At 43.9% G+C, this 23,356-nt stretch overlaps 2 protein-coding genes across 8 annotated transcripts in view; both read left to right on the plus strand.

Moving 5' to 3' along the window:
• The window catches only part of LOC125432572 (very-long-chain enoyl-CoA reductase-like), a 52,968-nt gene that overhangs the window by 13,431 nt on the left and 16,181 nt on the right, over positions 1 to 23,356 (plus strand). For 6 of the 7 annotated variants that reach the window (XM_048496251.1, XM_048496246.1, XM_048496248.1 and 3 more), the window contains 6 exons: positions 11,230 to 11,280; positions 11,509 to 11,560; positions 12,323 to 12,367; positions 15,124 to 15,227; positions 22,862 to 22,977; positions 23,069 to 23,174. In XM_048496251.1, coding sequence (XP_048352208.1) covers positions 11,230 to 11,280; positions 11,509 to 11,560; positions 12,323 to 12,367; positions 15,124 to 15,227; positions 22,862 to 22,977; positions 23,069 to 23,174 — 474 coding nt within the window. The remainder of the gene's footprint in view (positions 1 to 11,229; positions 11,281 to 11,508; positions 11,561 to 12,322; positions 12,368 to 15,123; positions 15,228 to 22,861; positions 22,978 to 23,068; positions 23,175 to 23,356) is intronic. The other variant, XM_048496252.1, reaches the window with a different exon arrangement.
• On the plus strand, positions 17,498 to 22,441 carry LOC125432571. Its single transcript, XM_048496245.1, has 2 exons — positions 17,498 to 18,006; positions 20,245 to 22,441. The coding sequence occupies exons 1-2, from the start codon at positions 17,925 to 17,927 to the stop codon at positions 21,300 to 21,302; spliced, it is 1,140 nt and encodes a 379-aa protein (XP_048352202.1). The 5' UTR covers positions 17,498 to 17,924; the 3' UTR covers positions 21,303 to 22,441.

Consider the following 23,356-nt stretch of genomic DNA (forward strand, 5'->3'; position numbering starts at 1 on the left):
TGACTGCGTTAGCGATGTCTCTGCTTTCATGCTGGTTGATGCTGGGTGTGGGAATTTTCCACAATATCCCTCTAGGGCTGAGGGACTGCCTGTCTCCATGGCCTTGCCACAAGAGTACTTGCAAATATTTAAGAGGCAGATACCAACAATTAGATGTGATCTTGGCTTTTTAAAAAAAATTCCAGCTATTGTTGGTGTGATTAAACTGAACAGCTGAACAGTTGATTAAGGAGAGGAAGAGAGCAAAGTATCCTGGCCCAATAATTAGCTATCAGTAACTGAAGACATGGGAATAATTGCTGGGGAGGGTGAACAAAATGTGAGGTTGTGTGGTACTTATTCTAATTGGCTAACACTGCTTCAGGAATGTGTTTCTTCTCTGTCCTTTGCTCATAGGTTTCCTGTAGACCTTGTTTATATCCCTTCATTTGTATGGAAAAATGAACTTTATCTTGCTACTTGGCCATATGAGCCTTACTTCATTCTACGGCTGGATGACTAGGAGGTTACTTTGTGGGAGACTTCGCTTCTTGTCCTACTTCTTCTTCCATTCAAAATTGTTATAATCTGACATCCTAATACAGTCTCAGCTTTATATGTGGGTCTCAAACCCACGCCTTCTATGTCCTATGATACATTAAGTGATGAAGTTATTTGCTGCATTGAATTTTAATTAATTAATTATTTTTGTTTTTAGATGGTTTGTGTATCCTTTTGGATTCTCTAAATTGTTATATGGTTGTTTAGGATTATTATGAGCCGCCTAGAGCCCTTTGGGGATGAGGCGGCCTATAAAATCGAATGAATGAATAAATAAATAAATAATTCCCCCTGAACTTGTGGTGGGTTGAAAGTGCGTGTTTGTTATTGCAGCTTTCATTCCTCTTTGTGCCTGTCTGCCTTGCAAAATGCAGATTCTTCTCACAGAGATAGTAAACATGTCCATCCGCTACCTGTGCACAGACATAGTTACAACAATAGGGGCAACCTGACTTGGAGGAACCTAAAAATTCCTGAAGCTCTATGGGTTCTTCTGGTTGTGTATTTATAGAGGAATATGTGTATATTGAGCTGAATTAGAACCTGTCAGATTAATAGGTGCTGTCCTGTGTAGATGGATATCTTCCATATTTGGTGCCTTCCATGCATATGTGTATTTGGCATTGTAAAACTGGCTGTCAGTGTTGCTGCAGTAGCTTTTGTTTCTGCAGATATTGTGCTGTTGTCCATGCTATCACAAAAGCATAGGTTTGTTGTAGGGTTGCCAGGTCCCCCTGACCACTAGCAGGCAATAGAGGTTGCCTGTTCCACGTTGAACATCCTGAAGATTTGGGGGTGAGGCCTAGACAGACATGAACCTCATTGGTTTACAATGTCATAGAGCAAAGCAACCATTTTTGCCAGGGGAACTAATCTCTGTAGTCTGGCGATGAGCTGTAATTCTGGGAGATCCCCAGGCACCACCTGGAGACTAGTGTGCCTTGTATGTTGCTATGATATGCATAGTAGCTCCCTGGTATGGTGGGACCATAGGTTTAGGGTGCCGTACTTAAGTAGATTATCCATAGACTTTCTGGGCATGTTGGATCTTGCTACAAGGCAAAAGGTTTACATGTGGTGGTTCCCTGTGCATATTTAAATGAGTACCTCCATGCCACTACATAGGGCCAAAAAAAGGGGGCAAGAGTACACACAGGTAAATGGAGCATTTTAAAGCATCCAAACAAGCTCACCAAAGTAACTACTCCACAAAAAGTTTTTTTTAATCTGCCTGTATACACATGTGCATGTCAGTAATTTGTAACACGCTCAGAGTTGGGGAGGAAATTCAGTTCTTTCAGTTGACCAATCTTCACTTCATTCTTACTCACCATGAACAGCGAGACAAATTGCCCTTTTCAAGCAGCTGCTTGGGTGTAAAGTGTGTACCAGCCTTCTTATCGGAGTCTGAAAGGAAATCTAGACCCTGAACAGAGATTCTAACACACTGGAGTAAACTATGTACATGAAGATCTCTCCTTAAACATTTGTTGACTACTGTCAGTTTTGACAAAGGAAAAAGGCAGAAAGAATTGATTTTCCCTCCTTAAATGGTCAACTGTGGCCAACAGGCAGCATACTACAAACCTGACATAGTCAAGTGCTAGATACAGAATTTTCATAGCACTTTTTTGTACATTTGGGACCTGGGAAACAGTGCTCATGGATAGAATCTCCTTCTTGACTTGGGGCCTAAATAATCGCATCATTTTAGCATTCAGATTTGGATTGTGCCATTATTCTTTGATGTTCCAAGATCACTGCTATTAACTGCTTGTGATTTGCATTTAACATTTACACCTGCATTTATCACCCTCTTACTATTTTTATAATTTCATTGCTGCGTTTTCCAAAAGTGTATTCTCACTTCTGTTGCTAGGCAAATCCTACAGGAAAATCTAAGAACAAACCATTTGTAGGACTTGCTGCCTTAGCATTTACCAGTGCGTGGTAATAGCTAGGGCAGCACATCATCAGGGCAGCACTTAAGCTCCCTTGTAATTAGGATGCTGCCAATCAGCTAATGTTTATTTTCTTATACTTCTGTTTGTGTGCATATCTATCATCTATCTATCTAATTTTCTATCTATGTATAAAGAAGTAAAAGAGATATAAGCAAGAAGAAAAAAGGGCCTTGTGGCCTACCAAGAAAAAGTTATCTATTCTTTATGTATTGGACATAAAACTCAGCCCAAGTGCCCTTAGACTACATGGTACAAGTAAGGTTGCCTTTTCATTCGGCTCAACTTTTGTCAGGAGTGTATCTACAGTAAATAGTGCCTAGGGCCGTGGTGATGAACCTTTGGCACTCCAGATGTTATGGACTACAATTCCCATCACCCCTGCCAGCATGGTCAATTGGCCATGCTGGCAGGGGCTGATGGGAATTGTAGTCCATAACATCTGGAGTGCCAAAGGTTCGCCACCACTGGCCTGGGGCAAGCAGTGAAATTATGCCCCCCTGGTAGTGTGGTGGCTGGCACCCCTCCCCCCCCCCAGTGTGGCAGCTAGCAACTCTCTGCTTCCCAGGTGGGGACAATGGAGGGAGTGCGAGAGGTGGAAAGAACCCCCCTCTTTCAGGTATCCCTTCTATGCAGTTCAGAGGGAGAAAACAGCACACCCCTCCCTTGACCTCAGCAGAGTCTGACTAGCTTGGAATAGCCCTCCTGAGGCTGCCTCCACCACGCTGGCCTTTCCTTTGGGGTGCTGCTCCTCAGCTGGCCAGTGGCAGGCCCTTGGGCCATGTCTTGCCATGTCCAGGCCCATTGAGCGAGTGAGGGGCACTGGGCTCACTGCGTTTCTCTGGGGCCATCTCCCCGCAGCCACAGTGTGAAGCTTTGCAAATGGTACCAGGAGATCAGGGCCTGGCTGCCACCCTCCTTATCCTTGTTCAGCCACCCTTATCCTTGTTCAGCCACCCTCAGAGGTCTTCCAGGCATGCCCCCTTCTTCTCACTGTGGGGTCTGCACATTTGCCTGGTGGAGAGCCTGGGCTACAGAGTGCCTCTCCCCTCCACACGCTTTGGGTGAGCCAGTCTAATGAATGCATGCCACCTCCTGACCATCCTGGGAAAAGAGGCTTGATTCAGAGGCAGTCACAAAAAATGAACGAAAAAGGGGAACAGGGAAGGAGCGATACAGCTGCCTCAGCAGCAATGAAGCACTGCCTGCCTGAGGGTCAGCCTCATACTTGTTAACCCCCACTCTAAGCCACCACTGTCCTGTGACCTGAAAAGTTCCCTTTAAAGCTGAGATGGAAACGCTGCTCATAATTAAGTGGACAGTGCACCTGTTTCCTTGACGAGCGGCTGTTTCTCAAGGCACTACCAACCCTAAGAGTGCTCCCGCTGGGCAGGCAGCCTGGCCTGCAGCAGCCCAAGACAATTGGTGGTGGAGGCTTAGGTTGGTGAGTGGGGGTGCAGAAGAAGGAAGTATCACATAAGGAGGGGAGCAGTCAAATACACCCCCATGTGACCGAGGAAAGTGGTGCCTGGTCGGTTGGCTCCCTCTGTCCCCCCCCCCCCATATGCCATTATTTTTTGTAATTTTAGTGCTACACAAAAGGTAGAAGCTCAAAGGTGAGCCTTTCCCACATGCCTGATAAAGCATTATCTGCTACATTTCTGTCTGTCACACTCCAGAAGTCCGCCACAAAAAAGAGATGGCAGCCTGATGGCAGGTAGCTTAAAAGCACAGTCTTTCTCCAAAAGGAAACTCACAGGCATATATATCTCTGAAGGGTACAACTCCTCTTTTCCTAATAGGTCAGAGCTAGCATGTGAAACTTCCGTCCCAGTCAACCTTGGGTGAACCAGCCATTTCCTACCTAACCTATTGGTGAAACATAGTGAGGTACATACACAGTTTCTGCCCATAAAGGGGCCCCGTCCTTCCTTGATCACCAGCTGCAGAGGTGGTTGGATCAACCCATTGCTTCAAAAATGGCTCTAGAAAAATGCAGACTAGTTTCTTTACTCTGATTTAGGGCAATAGATTCATCTGGTACCCCAAGTTGCTTGCAGTTGTCATTCTGTTTCTTCTGAATTGCTTTGCTTAAAATAATTATTTTAATACTTCCAACTATAAAAGAAAAATCTTTCAGTAGGGATCCATCTTTAGGAAAGGTAACTTCTTGTAACAACAGTTTAAAAAAAATCCTTACTGTATAATTATTTTAGACACGCCTGGTTACAAGGAAACAAAACGCTAACTGTACTGCCAGGAGGACTTTCTGGGTTATATTTGGCTAAATGCTTTTGTACAGTTCTGCTTCTGGTTTAAGGGTGTTTTCATACTCTATACTTATAAAGCAAATTAGTGTGTTGGAACCAGCCGTAAAGCATTAGGAGGGTAATTGCCTGAGAGCGTCCCTGAATACATTCCATTCCTTTCAGTGGGATGTTCTTGTAATGAGAGCAGGAACCCAAGTGTTTAGTGAGTGGGTGTGTGGAGGCTGGGGAAAACATTCCAAGGAACAGAAACATGGATTTGAAACTAGAAGGAGAAGAAAAGATTAGAGTGACACACAGCTTGGGCTTCCAAGGGATATTGAAAGCCACTGTTGGACATAATGTTTTGTGGGCGTAGAATGATGTTGCTGTAGGGGAAAACTCTATATTATGCACTGGAAAATTAAAGTGGAAAATACAGGGATGACTCCAGGAGGAAGAAAATATTTCCTACTTACTTTTTCATCACAGTGCACTAATGTCTTATAGCATGTATTGACATTTTAGAAAGCCTACAATGGTTAAAGAAGCTTATTTACCCATCTCGTCCTCCAGCCATATAGCCATTGAAAGTCAGTACTGCTTTAGTCAGGCCAAGCCTGCTCCTTAGCTACCTCTGGTGGCTAGAAACCAGGCTTGACTAATCCAGCCACCTGCAGGTCATGCTATGCAGAGCCCCCCCCCCCCCCCCAAGGGATTTTCGCTGCTGCAACTTTGAACTGGCAGTGACCTCCCCTCCCCACCCTGCCCACAAGGTTTTGGATACCAAGAAGAAACTTGCCTTGGAAACCCAGATAAGAGAGATTAGGCCTCCTTCGGGAACACAACAGACTATACACGGAACCCAGACTTCTTTCTGTGAATATGAAGGTCCTGGTGAGATCCCATGGAGTGTTTCTGTTGACAGAATTTGTCAGCAGAGTGTTATTTTCTCTGCCCCCTCCCTTTGCATCCCCATATGTCCAACCCTTTATATATTATATATTTCACAATTTCTGTCCTTTTTTACGAAGCAAAATCTTTCAAGCAAAGAAAAGCAAATACTGCAAAATGCAACCTGTTCTTTTTAGGGAAGGGCTGTGGCTCAGTGGTAATGTTGGCATGCAAGCCCGTGGCAAGACAAGAGGGTCAGTTTCTGAGCTGTGTCCTACCAGTGACTTCTCTAGTGGTGTTATAGACCGTTCAAACCAAGATGGATGGCAAATTTAATTCTGGTCTTTGATACTAAGAGAGGGCCCCCTATTTGCAACCTTTCTCTTCACTCCATTCCCCTAATGAACTATACATAGTAGCAGGCAACACCTTTCCTGAAGCCTCAGCCATTGCAATCTAGATAACAAAAGCCACAGCCTTGGGAAAACACACCTGTTCTCTAGCCCACAAAGCGGTGGTGGGATTCAGCAGGTTCGCACCACTTTGGCAGAACGGGTTGTTAAAATGGTGCTTGTAAACAACCAGTTGTTAAATTATTTGAATCCTACCACCGGAACCGGTTGTTAAATTATTTGAATCCCACCAATACCACAAAGGCTATAGCAAATGCTACTTGGCCTCAACACAATCAGCTTTTTTGAGTCCTTTCTTCCCAAGCTGATTTAATCAAAATTCTTCCTGTCCTACCATCAAACCTTACTCTGCATAGGAGTATCTTGATTTGTACATTCATCAACTCTGCCCAAACTCTAATCAAAAATTAGACTCTCCCTAGCTCTGATTCATCTGAGCCATTTCCCTCTGCATTGTTTTCTCCTGAGAATGGAATTTGGTTTTGTCCAGAAAGATGAGCTCTCTTTAGCATTGCCAGATGGTCAAAATTTTCTATATCTAGTCTGCGCAAACTAAGGACCCCCACCCAATGTTCTCTGAACTACCTTTGCGTTGGTAAAACTGTGCGTGATGTTGCCTGCCTCTCTGCATCCAAAGTGGGCATTGGATCCTGCCTCCTCAGCCTCCTTCTTCTGGGACAGGCCTTCTTGGTAATGCTCTACAGCCTATTTTAAATGCCTAATAAAGGTTGTTGTTGTTGTAACTGTTGTTACCTTCCCTGCAACAATCTCTAAAATTCCCATCTATCCTTCACCTCTGACCTGGGGTACCGGCCGCAGGGATATGAGGGATCACATATCCCCGGGTGCCAGCCATTTAGTCACATGAGGGGCAGAAAATCGCCCCACACCCCTCCACCTTCTCCCCGCATTCATTCCCTGCACAGCCATGCCTGGCATGCTCGGCTCTGGCCAGGCTGCTTCCGGAGGTGCCCTCTGCCCTAGGCCAGGCTGGGGGAGGAACCGCCGGCCTCTCGGCTGCCATCCAGTCAGCAAGCCGTGTGCCTCTTGCCTCGGGCCCAGCGGGCAGCAAAGGTGGGCCAATCATCCCTCTGGGCGCTCCTTACCTGCGCGGCAGCAGGTAAGTGTAAGTGGGGGGGCATGGGGATTGTTGGAGGGCGCCTTGAGCAGGTGTTGCCCCAGGTGCCTTCCCTCCATATGCCTCTGCTTCTATTCTAGACTCCTTGAAACTCTCTCTCTCTCTCTCTGTGCTTTGCCAAACTGTGTACCTGTTATTATTTTCGTTCTTTAATAAAATTATTATAACTTCACTCAAATTCTAGTTTCCTGCAAATTTCTAAAGAAAAAAATCCCTGTAAAAATTGGTCCATCTTTTTGCATTTCAAGGTCTGTCCCCGCTAATTTCACAACCTAAAATGGGACAGACTCCACTAATTTGGGTAATAGTAGGGCACCTGCTTGACATGCAGAAGGTCTCGTTGAATAGCAGGTGATGTGAAAGCCTCTGCCTGAAACCCTGGAGAGCCATTGCCAGTCTGAGTACACAGTGCTGACTTTGATGGACCAAGGGTCTGATTCAATATAAGATTGCTTCATGGGTTCATGTGAAATAGACTTTGTGCTCCATCCAAAGGAGGGAGTGAAAGGGCTTGAGAGAGTGGTGCAGCCTTGTGGCAGTGCATTTGACCTCCTTGGGCAGAGGAGGCAAGCATGACCGTAGCTGGCCACCCCTTGGCTCCACTGTGGTGAAATTGAGTTATAGTGTGGTTGATCTGCCATCCTGATTGGATGCCAGCATGGAGGAGGGGGTGTCCTGGGGCATAGCTAGTTGGCTTCCAGGGTTTTGGACCATAAGTATGGTGTCCCGGTCCTCAGACCAGTCCTGTAAGCCCTATGGGGCTTTCTGACATTGGAGACGTTTTGGAACTTTTGTTTGCTCCCCATGCCTCTGGAAATCCCTCTTGGAGGTGGTAGGGCAGTTTCATATTGGGGCTGCATCCTGCCATCTCCAGCTTTAAACGGGCCTGTTTATTTTTAAAAGATCAGTAGGGGGTGTTTTTCTAGGGTCGAATCTCCACTAGAAAATAAATACAGATACAACCAGGTTTCAAAAGAATCGGCACCTTTTCATCGAGGTTTCACCCTCCCCGCTGCAACATGTTTCTAGTGAAGACATTGATGCCTATCGCGAATTCAAACAATGTTACGCTCCCCACGAACAAGCCAGCGGCTTGGCTTGTCTATCTTGATTGGCTGTCGTGCGGTGTTGGAGCGGAAACTTTTTTTTGTGTGAGAAAATGTGCTTACGTAGGTGCATACGCACAATCTCCCCGCCTATGCCGCTTTCTTTTGATTTGCTACTCGTGCCCACGTTTCAAACATGTTGTGCCTGTGTTTAAACAATGCCACATTGCCTCTGCTGGCACAAAACAAAAAAGGGCTGTGCGTGAATCGCACACAGCCCACTGCGCTCTGATTGGCTTTGAGGCTTTGCATCATTGCCAACGGCGGGAAATTAAATCTAAATTGAAACGCCGATCCTCCCCACCAATCTGGATCTGCTGCGGGTTTTTGGAAAAGGTGCACATACATGCAGGTTCTGAAAAAACACGCGATTGGGAGGAGAGGGAGCGGCAGAACTGGGATGAATCCCTGTTTGGTGATCAGGCAGTGGAGAGTTCTTCATGAAACCTGGATATTTCACGTGAGTATTGCGCAATTAATTGGCAGTGGGAAATCGACCTAGGATAGTCTCTAACCTATTCTGCACCTTGATAAAGGGGATTATATTATGGAAGAATTGGAACAGTCAGTATAAGAGACAGAAGCCAAGTACAAATGACTCTAGTATATATGTGGAAATGCAAAGGCGTCTTTCATGACACTTGTGAATTACAGACTCTATCCTCTTTTTTAAAAGAACAAACCCAAAACCGCCCAGACAAAAACCTTTCCCAGATGCAATTTACAACATGACCAAGAACTTTTAAATGTTGTGGGTAACCAATAACCATGATATGTACACAGGGGTTAATATTCAGATTCGAGGCTAAGGTTGCTGATGTACAAATCATACAACAGCTTTCCAAAAGAGATAAAATCTGGCAGCAGAAGTTGGTGGTGCAGTGTGCTTATTGGCCCTTCTGGCAGTCACAAACTGCTGCCACCTCTCTAGCCACAGTCATGTTTCAAGTGTAAAAAAGAAATACTAAAATTGATGTTTTTAAAGTAACAAATAAATATTTTATGAAGAAAGAATCTTAAAGTATAGACTAAGATGCACGTGATGGTAGTAGCAGGTAAAACACCTCTTCACACATTACAGAGTATACCAGCTGGGTCTTGGTTCCTGCCTTTGGTGTAAATACTGTTAATTGACTGTTTTCCTCAATTTCTGCATGTGTCATGCCCAGTTTGATCAGGACCACAAAAGGTGTTGAAAATGAGCTTCAGCCTTCCCCCCGTACCGTACCATGTTCTCAACCTGAAACAGTTCCAGGGAAATGCTGTTTGGAGAAATTCATATGTTCCCTGGGATATATGTTGGTTTCCTCCACATGCACAATTGCGCCTCCAACACGGTTTCAGGCTGGGAAAAGGCCACAGGGGAGAAGAATGGAAGAGGCTTCTCCACATATCCCAGAGTTCTGATCCTAAATTGGCTGCCACGTGTGCAAGAATTGAGGAGAACCTGCAGTGCACATGCAATTATGTTACTTCTGACAAAAAATGGGATATATACCCTTGAAATACAAGAAATAAAAAGCAGTGGTAGTGAATTCTGTGGGGCTCTGGGGTTGTAGGGAGGTTGAAATATGCAAACCTAGTTTGTCCCTTACTTTTTTAAAAAAAGTCGCTCTAGTATAGCTCAAACACTCTAACACTGTTTCCAGACCCTGTTTGTATTGCCTCTAGTCTTGCTGCTTAGCAACAGACAATAGCAAAGAATTAGTTTCTGGAATGGTGTGTTGTGAGCTCCATTGGGGTGATTTTGATCTTTCCTGTCACTAGGTTAAAAATAAAAGCTTTAGTACTAGAGAGTATTATAAAGGGGAAAGAAGTTTTTTATAAAACTTTTCAAGCTTAAACAATATATTAAGCAATATGCTTCGCTGAAGCAGCAGAAAAAGCAATGGAACATGTAATCCTTAATATAATTAGAACATTTGCTTGATTACATTCTGGTGATTGTTTCTTTTAATTTGTGCTTTGGAATGCTTAACAGTCAGAGCCTGGCTATTACAGTTTACATGTAGTCTGAATGTTTAGGAGCAACAATGGTCCTTCCTGCACAGCACAAATAAGACATCCTGGGTACGTCTTTAAAACAGCTTCCTTCTCATTTTTGTCTGGACAGGGCAGGCAAAAAAAGAGGCTTTCCCCCACACCTGCCATTTTCTCCTGCCCCAGTATAAAGTTCTCATGCCTGACATTTTATGGTGCTTCTATGATTATCTATCCCTGGAGCCATTTGCTGAAGGTCTCCCTGGGATGTTTGTTTTGCAGGCTCTGCTGCTGAGGACCTTTCAGCCCAAATCATACATGGTTATACTCAGCTTGTGTTCCTGATTCTCATATGCATGTGCTCATGTCTCTAAAGACAACTCATTGCAAATTAAAAAAGGGGAAACTATATATTTCCAGAATTGGCAGGACGAGCTGAGTACCAATCTGGTTTGATTTTGTACCAAGATGCTTCTCTTTTAAAAAATTTCCTGCAACATATGAACCCCCGCAGCCATTTCCTCCTGACAATCCTATCAGCTTCACCTGTGAAGCTGTGCATGTACAACACACAAAAGAAAAACATCTGGGCAATAATGAATGTGTTGCTGCAGATCTATAGGGCAGTCATACTTGCTGCCACATTTCACACTCTTTGGAATATCATAACATTTAAAATATTATATCAGAGTTGATATTCAGCATAGCAGGACACATGGACAGTTTCCAGCAACCCCACCAGATTGATTCCATTCTATCATCTTTCTACAGTGATGCCAGAGACCATGTTCATCTCATTTAACTGTCTATGAAACAAAACGAAAACCTTTATGCCAGCTCTTAGCTGCTGAACATGGCATAGCAACTTATCCCAAACCAACTATTGGCATGATCTGCTGAACTTTGGGATTCATGGATATCATTGTGAGAGTCTTTGGTATTTTTCTGCAGGTGGAAATTCTTGATTGGAAGACAAAGCAGCAGCTATGCTTTCTGGAGAAGGTAAATAACAATAATTTGATTCATTTCTGTAGTACTTCTTGAATATTTAAAGTACTTACATTAACTCAGCAAGAATAACCTTGTGAAGTGGGGTAAACTCATTAGCCTTCTTTTATGGATATGGTAAGGCTAACCTGTTATTTCACTATTTCTTAGAATTATTAGGAATCAAATTGAAAACCTATTTTGAATGTCTGCATTCCAAATGCAAATATTTTTTTATTCTAGGTTGAGCCACATGCTACAATAAGTGACATCAGACTGATGTTCCATAAATTATGTAAGTGAACCAATTTAAGATAATATATGTTTAATTTTTAAAAAATAATTGAAGCATATTTGATGCATGGAGGATGTGCAAAATATACAAATCGTGGTTGTACTGTTTGCACAGGGGCATATTTCCATTTGCTAAAGATTAAATAATGGGGTCATTATTTCCTGTGGGTGGTATACATAGCTTCCAAGACCAAGTCTGCCTTTAGTTCCCCAGTCCCCCCAGCTGCTTGGTGGCACATGTGCCCTTTAAATTTTAGAGTGGTTATTTTCAATTTGGGGTAGACCTGGACTCCTGCATTTGGAGGTCAGATTTTCTCACAGAAGTTAATGACTCTTTAAAATGTAAAAGTCCCATGTGCCACCAAACAGCTGTTGCCAGGGCTTGCCTCATCTCTCTCTCCCCACTCCAGTACTTTCCCGAAACATTCCTGAAATTCCAAGACGTAACTTATCATTTCTTACAAAATTTGGGGAGTTTTTTTGGGGTCATTTCTGATATCCTTGGGCCAACCCAAAGCAGCTAATTTCAGGTTTAATTTCATCTCCAGTATATCCAAATACACACCCCTATTCTATGCTGGTGAATCTCCAAGTATGCTATCACCAAGTTATAGAGGTACATCACTATGTTACAATGTTGTGGGCTTGGTTGCCATTTTAAGCAGTTTCTAACTTGTTTAGGATTGCTGTAAACCACTGGGTAACTGGGTGAACTTTTATTACTATTATTAATATCATTTCACATCTTTTATATTCAATACAGATCCTCAATGGTATCCAGCAAGGCAATCAATAAGACTTGAACCCAGTAAGTTTTAGCACTTACTAGTCGGGTGTTTGTTTTTTTCCAGTTTAGTTGCACAATTTAAAATGTTTTAAATTCCAACGGTCACTTCTAAACACTAATTGCCAGGTTGCTTTTCTGCCATCTACTTTGCCTGTAATTGTCATTGGTTATTCCTGTGGTTATTGTGGAGAATCCACACAACCAACCACTACTGTCTGGCATTATCCTCCTGCCCTTTCTCATACTTGGTTTGTGGTAACATTCTTTAATTTAGAAGAATTGACATCTCTAGACCATTCATTGAGGGCTGAAAAAGCTCTATTAATGTATCAGACCACAAGGAGCAGTGAGGCTGATGGTGTGGTTGGTAATGCCACCCCATTTCCTGATTGCACTGCCACCTTAAAATGTCTTTCAATTCATTCCCTTCCTTTCATTGTTTTTACTCAGCAGCCTGATGTTGCAAAGAGGAAAAATGTTTAGTTAAAAGGCCTTGTGGAATTTTTTAAATTATCTTTTTCACTTCCATTCATTTGCAACAGGGAAACTGCAACTGAAAGATGAATGTAAAAAGAAAGAATAAATGTTTAGAATTGCTTAGTGGAAATGAGCTCAGAAATGATTAATGAAAAAAAGTAATTACCACAATGCGGGAAAGGGATTGAGAGAATTAATTTGTAGATTTGTGGGCGAATTTTTTGCGTCTAAGGATTTTAAAATTATTTTCAGTATAGTTTATTTTTAATTGTGTGCAGGTGTAAGAAAGTGAGGTTAATAGCAAGTGGTTGGATCATAAAATGGAAACAGGATCACAACAAGAATAATTAGGCCAGTTATATTAAATATGGGAGTGAGAACTATGGGTTTTTGAGTGACGTGTTGTTGTTTGCAAGCATGGGTCTTTATTATTTTCTGTTCTGCTTGTGCACGGTAATGAAACTACATGACTGATCAATTTTTTAAAGAAAGCGAACGGTGCAGTCTCACAGCAGAAATGAGGTCAGGAAATGATTAAAGAATCAATGGCAGTACTGCTGGGAGCAAACGGTTCAATCCTGTTGCAACAAACAGACATAGTTCTATTTAGGATAAATAGGCTGGAATTTTATGGCACCTTGAAAGGTAACAAAATTTTATTCCAGCATACATTTTAATGGACTAGAGCTTGTTTCTTCAGATGCGTTCTATTTAGGATTCTGCAGTGTAGGAGGCATTGTATTGCAGGATTTTAACAAGGATTTAGTGGCACCGTATTGAGTGTAGAACCACAACTATAGTTGCACTTCCACCTTATTCTGGAGGAATATGTGAGATGTTGCAACATACACTCCTTCAGGAGGGCACTTTTATGGAAGCAACTATAGTCAGCATTTATAAACCAATGCAGAACTATTACTGTTGAACTCAGAGAATGTTAAAAGCTTTCTCATAAGAATATATAATGCTGCCTAATACTAAGTTACATATGGGTCTGTATAGCCCAGTGTTATTTACTATAGCTGGCAGCAGCTCTCCCTGCTAAGGAGGAAAAGGACCTTTTCCAGTCCTGATTTCTGAAAACCTTTTAGCAAGATATGCTGTGACCATCTGCATGCAAAGAATGTGCTCTGGGTAGATAGTCAGCATGGTATGGTGGTTAAGAGCAGGTGAACACTTATCTGGAGAACTGGGTGGAGTCTTATCTGGTGGACCATATTTGTTTCCCCACTCCTACATTCCAGCTGGGTGACCTTGAGCTAGTCAAAGTTTGTTCAGAACTCTCTCAGCCCCACTTACCTCACAAGGTGTCTGTTGTGGGGAGAGGAAGGGGATGGAGTTGTAAGCCCCTCTGAGTATCTTTACAGGAGAGGTAGGGGAGTATAAATTAATGCTCCTCCTCCTCTATGACTGATCTGTGAAAGCACTCAAAGTAGACTGATCTATAACCCAGCAGCTACTGACAGGGGGATGCTGTTGGCCAAAGCACTCTCAGAGAATACCCATGATTGCTACAGAAGGCACGCAAATGGAGATTTTTTAAACGCTGAGGCCTTTTTTACATGACGCCGACCCCCCCCCCCCCAGGACCGTTCGCACGAATGGTCCCGGTAACGAAAGGGAAGACGGCACCATCATCCGATTTACCTACCTTCTCTGCGACCATCCGGTGCATCGCCGAGGCCAGGGGACATGCCCCCCCTGCCCTGCGCGACCGCTCCGGAGTTGCAGGGCAGGGGGGCGTGTCCCCAGGCCTCGGCGACGCGCCGGACGGTCGCAGAGAAGGTAGGTCGATCGGGCAAAGGGGGGGAGGGATGGCGCCTTCCAGCTGCTGCCGTTGTTTTCCAAAAACCTCGCTCAGGGAGCGAGGTAGGAAAATGGCGGCTTCGCACCACTGGGGAGGGGCGAGGGCGGCACGGCTGCGAAGCAGCTGCACCCCCCATGCAAACAGCTCCCTGGGGACGGCGTTTTTGCCGTCCCCAGGGCGCTGTATTTGGCCCGTGTGGAAAGACCCCAAGTTAAAATGGTGGTACTGTTTCGATACTGAACCTTTCCAGTCTTGGTCCACAGTATATCCCAGTCTCAAAATGCCCTGAAACTGGCCTTAGGTTTCTGAATTCTGGGAAAAGGGCACTCCTCGAAGCAAACATAGAGTTAAATGTAACTAGAAGCTTTGTTTCCAGCCAGGGTTTACCAGTATCAAACGCAGTACCAATGTGTCTACAAAAATGCATGTTTTGATTAGGGGTTGCATGTTTCAGTTCTCCTCTCCTAATGAACTTTTTCTCTCTTCTGCACAGAAGGAAAATCACTGCGGAATGAAGAAAGCCTTCAGCTGCTCCCTGTTGGCACGACTGCTACATTCTATTTTAAAGATTTAGGGCCTCAAATAGGATGGACCATGGTAAGCATCTCAGGCTGAGACCTTTAATTAATAAATGTCTCACTTTTGATTTAATCCTTGCCTTACTGTATTTCTTTTACATTGCTGTAAAATTTCTTCGTTCTTCCTGGTTTTACCACTGAAAGAAACAGTAAAGGTTTTTTTTGGTCAGCTAATCTAACATTACAAGATAACAACTCCAAGAATAAAAAAATATAATTGACTCACAAACTTGGCAGGCAAATACACTGCAAGGCAATACTGGTTGCTCGGCAACATGACAAAACAGCCCTAGAGGAAGCAATGATTATTTGGGGTACAGCAAAAAGGGAGGATGGACAAGAAACAATCCACCTGAATTAAGGCTAAAGAAGCAACCAAGTACCACTTACCCAGTCCACTCCTGTGGAATGCATCCCTCATCACTGGAATAGGGTCTCTTTCCTGGCACAGTTTATAAAGCATTTCCTAGGCCAATAGAGAACCTTCACTTACCGAATTTCTGCCTATCTTGCAGCTAGTAAAGGCAAAAATGTAAGCCAAGAGAAGATAGGAACAGCAAGCCTACCGAGGTTGTTGAATAAGAAGATGGGATATGGGATATTATGTAGTAGTTATTCTGTGGTGAGATGGGCAAACTCAGACTGCAAAATACTCTCCTTCCATGTTTAATTTTTATAGCTACAATCCTATATGCAATCCGTAACATATGTCAAATCATAAAGTTATAAAAAATCCTCTTATTCCAGCACTTCGCTTCTATAGAAATCTTTTTATGTAAGTGGTAACTAAAGTGAATAGATGAGGTAGCCCTCTTGACTTTGATCCACTTTCCAAAGTTAAGCCAGTGTCAGCCGTCGTGTGTGCTGTTGTCTCTTTCACTTTTCTTTAGTCCCCGTGCAACTTTACACAGGGAGTGAGGGAGCTGTGAGCCTACATTTTTATGTTATTTGTTTCCTTCATTTATAACTCACCTTTCTCCCCAATGGGTTCTCAGTGTGGCTTACATCAATCTTTTCTCCTCCATTTTATCTTCACAACAGTCTTGTGAGGTAGATTAGACTGAGAATGTGTGACAGAGCCAAGTTCATCAGCAAGCTTTCATGGCAGAGTGGGGATTTATCTACTTTCTTACTGCAACTCAAGATGGATATCAAGTACTAATGGCCTTGCCTGAAGTTACTGCTGTGGGTTGCGTGCAGAACCAATGCTGAAATAATATTTAAAGCCTAAGATACGCAGAAGTACAGAGAAAACATCACAGCACTGCAATGCAGTCTAAAAGCATAAGCTGTGTACAGAAAATAGTTGTGAAGAGATTTGTAAGTGTTGTTATCACTTTTTAATGCATAGGAGTAACTCACTGTGTAGTTTGCATTGTAAAAACTGAAACAAGCAACAATTAAAAAATAAATTATTTATGAAATTATATTCAACAGAATTCATGCATCATATTTTTTGACCAGCTTTTATGAAATGCCTAATCCTTCCAGTTCCTATATGTAATCATTTTCCCATGTTGGCATTCCTGTGCCAGCATAAATATTTATCCTGAAAGGAGATAGAAAGGGAGGAAGTTACAGTTTGTTGGATTCTCAGTTAACTTCATGGTATTAATAAAGCATACAAAAGCAAGCCTAGAGTTATGCATAACCTATAATGAAGAAACTTATTTATTTTATTTTATTTATTATTTGGATTTATAAACCGCCCAATCCCCGAGGGGCTCTAACTTCAAGGTAACTCAAGATCTGATCTACAAGAAGCTAAGCTCTGCAGCTGTGTGCATTCTGCAGATTATTACATTAATGTTTGCGTTACAGCTAATATTCTATTAGTATTCTCGCAGTACTGTCAGCTCTGGGTTGGGAAATACTTGAAGATTTTGGGGGTGGAGTCTGGGGAAGGTGGGATTTGGGAAAGGGAGGGACCTCAGCAGAGTATATACCATAGAGTCTACTTTCCAAAGCAGCCATTCTCCATTGAGCAAGTTGACATCTGGGTATTTGTCAGCTACCATTCAGGAAGGCAGGGGTTAAAGAAAAAACTTCCCAGGCTCCTCTCTGTGCTGTGGCTCCACCCCTTCTCCTGGGCTCCAGTTTGTTCCCTGCCTTGGGAAGAGCAGGCATTATCTAATTTTTTTACTGGAGAAAAGTTTTTCTTGGACTACTTTCTACTGTTTGGGAGAGAGATTAGCCTTCCTTTAAGCGGCTGAGTGCTCCCTTCGCGACCGCGCTGATCGGCTGACTGCCTTACAGCAGAAGCGGTAATCGATCCCTCTACCTCCCTCTTCTCCTCTCTGCAATGCCACAGGGGGAAACCCTTTTGTCCTCTGAAGAGGACAGTGAAGGCAGCCAAAGGTCCCAGGAGGGCTCTGGCAAAGCAGGCAGCCATCAGAGGAGCGAGTTCTCAGCGTCCCCGGCTGGGGCAACGCGAACTCAGCGCCATTCTAACGGCCAGGTGTCTTCGGGCCTAAAAGAAAAGGCGCGTAAAATGGCAGACGGCTGCAATGCCACGCTCTGCACAAGTCCAACGTACCTTGGTGTTCCCAGGTCCGGACTTCAACATGCTCAATATGGAGCAAAATGAGAAGGGAGGAGAGATGGTGGAAGCTCCCGCTATACAGGAGGAGAGTGGTAAGATCTCCTTAGGAGATTTAAAATTTTTGCCTTTATTAAAGGAGCCTTCCAATAGGAGAAGGCAGTGGTGAGAGAGGAGATGTTAACTCTTTATAAATCACAGATGGAGCTCTGTCCCCCCAGTCCTTCTCTCAGCTCCATTACCCCCATTTCCAAGCATTCTATCAGAGAAAATAAAAGGGCTGGTGCTGTTTATCAAACTAAAACTGCCCAAAACCAAAACCAAAACTAATCCCAGAGCCCACTGAGAACTCCTCATGTTCTGAGACTCAGAGTAAGGAGGAGGGGGAGATATTCTCTGATCAAGAGGATTTAGAGGAGAAGCAGGTTACTGAACAATCTTCTCACCTGTTTAAAGTGGAAGATTACCATTACTTACTGTCTAAATCTGTTGCTGCTTTGCATCTTGGAGAAGCCAAAAGCAGTGAAGGGTCTTCTAAACGTAAATCCACTTCTCTGCATAAGGGTGTTGGTGAATTATTTCCACCTCATCCTGACTCTTAAGGATTTTTTCCCTTCCCAGAATATTTTGAAACTCAGGTCAATAATCAATGGGACAAACTGCGGCCAATAAAAGGTGCCCCAATTTTTACATAAATTGTATGACTTACCTGCTTATGCCTATAACATATTTCAAGTTCCCATTATAGATGGCCCAGTGGCAGCTCTACAGTCTTCAGGCCTGGTGTCTAAGGATGGCAGAGGCTAAATCAAAGACATGCAGAAGATCTGATCAGTTCTGCAAAAGAGCGCACGAAGCAGCGGCTATGGCCATTAGAGCCTCGGCTACAGCTTCCGTTATCTCTAGAGCCTTGATTGTATGGGCCAGAAAAGTGTTGGAATTACTACAGCCCACAAATCCCACAGAGAAGGGGTGAACAGAATGCTAAGGCAGCTAGTTTTGCAGCTGACGCCACCTTGATTCAGTCATTTTTCGGCCCGTTCCTTGGTTTTCCTCAGTGGCTACACGTCACTTACTCTGGTTGAGGGCTTGGCAGACTGACTGGCGGTCCAAGTCCATGGTTTCTGAATGTGCCCTCCATGGATAGAAGATAATTGGTGAGGAACTTAACAAGTTCCTGGTCTATCCTAAAGAGAAACCAAAGCATCTTCCAAAACCACATCGTGGGTTTGACAAAAAAGTCATCCTCCCACTCCTTTTTCACCCCCAACAGAGCGACAGTCAGTTTAAAAGAGACATTTTTCGTTGCCCTCACTGGAACCAGGGAAGGCCACCTCCTGCAAAAGACCGATACCAACAGACAATCATCAATCCAAGGCATAATGCCAACTGCAATGCAGTGGGGGGCAGACTTCAAATTCCACCAGATTTGGCAAGCCTCTCACGCAGATGCCTGGTCCCTGGAAATAGTAACATCAGGGTATGTAATAGAGTCCCTCTCCTTACCCCCAAGTCGATTTATGATGTCTCCATTGTCCAAAGTTCTGGACAAGAGATCAAGGAAACTAGAAGCCATCGCACATCTATTAAAAATAGAGGCTGTGGAGCCAGTTCCACAGGAGCAGAGAGAACGGGGAGTCTATTCCATTCTGTTTACGGTACCCGAGAAAAATGGGGAGTGGCATCCGATTCTGGATTTGAAGTATGTCAACGGTTTCGTAAGGCTGAAACACTTCAGAATGGAAACCCTGAGGTCCATCGCAGACTCTCTCCAGCCAGACGAATTCCTCTGGCCTCTGCACCGCTCCTTGAGTTTTCTCCAAACTCCTCATTAATCTGATAGGGTTACTCAGGGAAAGAGACATCAGAATACACAGGCACTACAACACGCTCAGGAGACCATCCAGGTCCCGTAGAGTCATGGCTTTCTTGTCAACCGAACCAAGAGTTCACTAAATCCTTCACAGAGATTGGAACATTTAGGTTTCACCATAGACACCACCTCCTGCAAAATTCTGGTCCCTCCGAAAAAACAACGAATGTTGAAGGCCAAAATAACTCAGATCCTGCACTAGAACAGATGTTCTCTACTTACACTCGCAAACCTGATGGGTCTAATGGTGGCACTCTCAGAGGCCATACAGTGGGGAAGATTCAGATCCAGACCGCTCCAGAGGTTTCTTCGCCCATTTCAGGATCTCATTGCCCACAAATCCCACAGAGAGGTGGTGATTCCGAGTTCTGTCAAAGTCGGCCTGTTATGGTGGATCAGGTTAACCTATTTAAACTTAGGACAGGTTTTTCTGGATTGCAGCCACCAAACAGATGTTCTCGGACGCCAGTCTACTGGGCTGGGAAGCAACACTCGAGGGAATTCCAATCCAAGGGACTTGGTCAGCCGAGGAGACCATACCTCACTTCAATGTGCTGGATTTAAGGGCGATTCGGTTCACACTGAGATGTTTTCAACATCTTTTAATAGGATCCCATGTTCTAATCCAGACAGACAACACGACGGCCAAGTCTTACCTGAACAGACAAGTGGGGTCCAGGTCCGCAGATTTACAGAAGGAAGCCCTTCTAGTCTTTCAGTGGACTGAGACTCATGTGCTTTCCATCAGAGCCGAACATATTCAGGGAAACTTGAACGTTCAGGCAGATCGGTTGAGCAGACAGAGCATCCATCCAGGGGAGTGGCGACTGAAAGAGGAGTTTTTTCAAATGATACCCCGAACTCTGGGAACATCAGTCTTGGATCTCTTTGCCTCCAATCTGAACAAACAACTTCCCAGATTCATGTCTCGATTCCATCACCCGGAGGTAGAGAATATGGATGCCTTGTCCTCCAGCTGGCCTCACAGAATTCTGTACGCCTTTTCCTCCTTTTCCCATGATTCCCAGACTACTTTGAAAGATCAGGGAGGAGAGAGCAGATGTCATCTTGGTAGCCCCGTGGTGGCCCAGACGACCTTGGCTTACCAACATCTTACAGCTGTTGGCACCCAAACCTCTGAGACTCCCATCGCACAGAGATCTCCTGCAACAGGGACCCATTTTCCACCTGGAACCAGAGCGGCTCAACTTGACCGCCTGGAGGTTGAAAGGCGACAATTAGAGTCTCAGGGGTATCCCGAAGCTGTACTTAACACCATACTGGCTTCCAGGAAACCTTCCACCAAAAGAATTTACGATTCAACCTGGAAGGTGTTTGTTAGGTGGTGTTGCAGGAAGAGAGTGACACCTACGGAACCTAAACTCCGGGACGTTTTAGGTTTTTTGCAGGACGGTATAGAATCAGGCCTTAGAGCTAATACTCTACACAGACTAATGGCAGCCCTTACATCTGTAATACCTAGACTGGAAGGATACATTCCCACTTCACATCCACACATAGTTAGATTCCTTAGGGGCGCTGCCCTGAAAGATAGACCAGTTAATCATCACTTCCCCAAATGGAGGCTGCATACGGGGTTACATGCCCTGACCAGAAAACCATTTGAATCCATAATGGAAATTTCTCTTAAGCATCCTCATGTGAAGACCATTTTTTGGTAGCCATCACTTCTGCCAGAAGGGTTTCGGAGCTAGCTGCCCTTTCGATGAACCTCCATTGTGTGTTTTTCATAAGGACAAGGTGGTATTGACCCTACCTTTATTCCTAGGGTCAATTCTACCTTCCATAGGAAACAGGAAATTTTTCTGCCCTCTTTTTTGTCCTAATACCAAACACCCCAAGGAGGTGTACTGGCATACATTGGATGTGAGGAGAACCTTAAAAGCCTTCTTAATTAGAACGCAGGAATTCAGGCGATCAGATTCCATGTTCATATTCATTTCCAATCATAACAGGGGTCAGAAGCTATCATCCCCTTCCATCAGTAAGTGTTTGAGGGAATGTATTAGTGAGGCTTATAGGGTACAAAGCTGTTGGTCCCAGTAGGGATCATGGCACGCTCTGTCTGCAATGCTTCCGCTAATGCGGCCTTTAACAATAATGTACCTGTGGCTGAAATTTGCAGAGCTGTAACATGGTCCTCCTTATCCACCTTTGTCAGGCACCATAGGCTGAACGTCTTCAGCGCTGCCGATGCAGATTATGGACGCAGAGTCCTTCAACATGTCATTGGAGAGGATTTCGACCCCACCCTTTAACCGAGTCTGTCACTGCTAGGGGAGTTCACCCAGATGTCAACTTGCTCAATGGAGAAATAACATTGGTCTTACCCGTGAAGGGGACTTCTCCATTGAGCAATTGATGACATCTGCCCTCCCATTGGTCGTTATCCTGCTCCAAGATTAGTTAGAATTTTTTCTCCTTTCTTATATATATAGTTATAAGTATAAACAAACAGTTTGTTGTTCTGGTTAACGGCCCAGGAGGTCCTCTTTGTGTTGGACATATTGCTGCAGGAGCCCCTTGTTTCCTTAGCGCCCAACACGACTTCCTTTTACTGGTTACTATGGCTTTTTGCTCTTGTATCGGGTGCGAGTTTGAACGTCGTAATGTCAAGTTTTACAGAATTTTTTTCAACTGGATACTGCTTTATGGAGAAGCCAGAACTGGAGCCCAGGAGAAGGGGCGGAGCCACAGCACAGAGAGGAGCCTGGGAAGTTTTTTCTTTAACCCCTGCCTTCCTGAATGGTAGCTGACAAATACCCAGATGTCATCAATTGCTCAATGGAGAAGTCCCCTTCACGGGTAAGACCAATGTTATTTTTCTCCATGGAAACTGATCTCAATCATCTGGAGATCAATTGTAACAAAAAGACTTTTCCAGGAGCCACCTGGAGATTGGCTATGTAATGGATCTAAGGTCATTGAGTCCTTTATGTTGGTGGGCCTTGGAAAACTGTGTGACCCTTACAGGTGCTGGTTCCTACTGACCTTTCTCTCTTTGGTTTCTATTGACCTCTTTGTCCTGTCCGCATGTTGCCTTTCACTGATTAAAGGAAGGGAAGTGGGGATGTAGGGAAGTGCACATCAATTACTCATCCATATTGATTGGAGGAACAGCAAACAGTGTTGGTACTGTCTAAATTCTTTCTTTGCTGACCTGTGTTGAAGTTGAGAATGACAGTGAGGGACTCCTAATAACCTTTTTTCTCTTTTGCAGGTATTTTTGATAGAATACACAGGTCCGTTGTTCATCTATTTTGTGTTTTATTTCCGCATGCCTTTTATCTATGGCCTGGATGACAGGTTTACCTCAAGCCGACATCCAGTAGTTAAGTAAGTCTTCGGTTTCGTAACTTTATTCCAAAAAGTCTTGCCATATTTGTCTCTTTAGCTTTCTGAAATGCTTTTATCTTGCTGTTTCTAGCTTGGCATGTATCTGCCATTCTTTCCACTACATCAAAAGGTTGATTGAAACAATATTTGTTCATCGGTTCTCCCATGGGACTATGCCACTGAGGAGTATTGTTAAGGTAAATTGTCACACAATCTACTTGCAGCCCTTGTATAAAATTCAATCTGGCCACTTCTCACAGCCCCACCCTAGCCACATTTTTGGTGTGGCTTTTGGGGTAAGGTATTGCCACTTGACTGGAAACCTTTGCCACTTCAGCACTCTAGTTTCTTCTAAATTTTTCTAATACTGCTGCAAGGT

This window comes from Sphaerodactylus townsendi, linkage group LG05 (assembly GCF_021028975.2).
Source record: "Sphaerodactylus townsendi isolate TG3544 linkage group LG05, MPM_Stown_v2.3, whole genome shotgun sequence".
In the NCBI taxonomy this organism is placed as follows: domain Eukaryota; kingdom Metazoa; phylum Chordata; class Lepidosauria; order Squamata; family Sphaerodactylidae; genus Sphaerodactylus; species Sphaerodactylus townsendi.

Coding starts and splice junctions, on each gene's coding strand:
- LOC125432571 (XM_048496245.1), top strand. CDS start 17,925: ATGTTAACTCTTTATAAATCACAGATGGAGCTCTGTCCCCCCAGTCCT. Junction 18,007..20,244: donor TACCCCCATTTCCAAGCATT/CTATCAGAGAAA, acceptor CCCATGTTCTAA/TCCAGACAGACAACACGACG.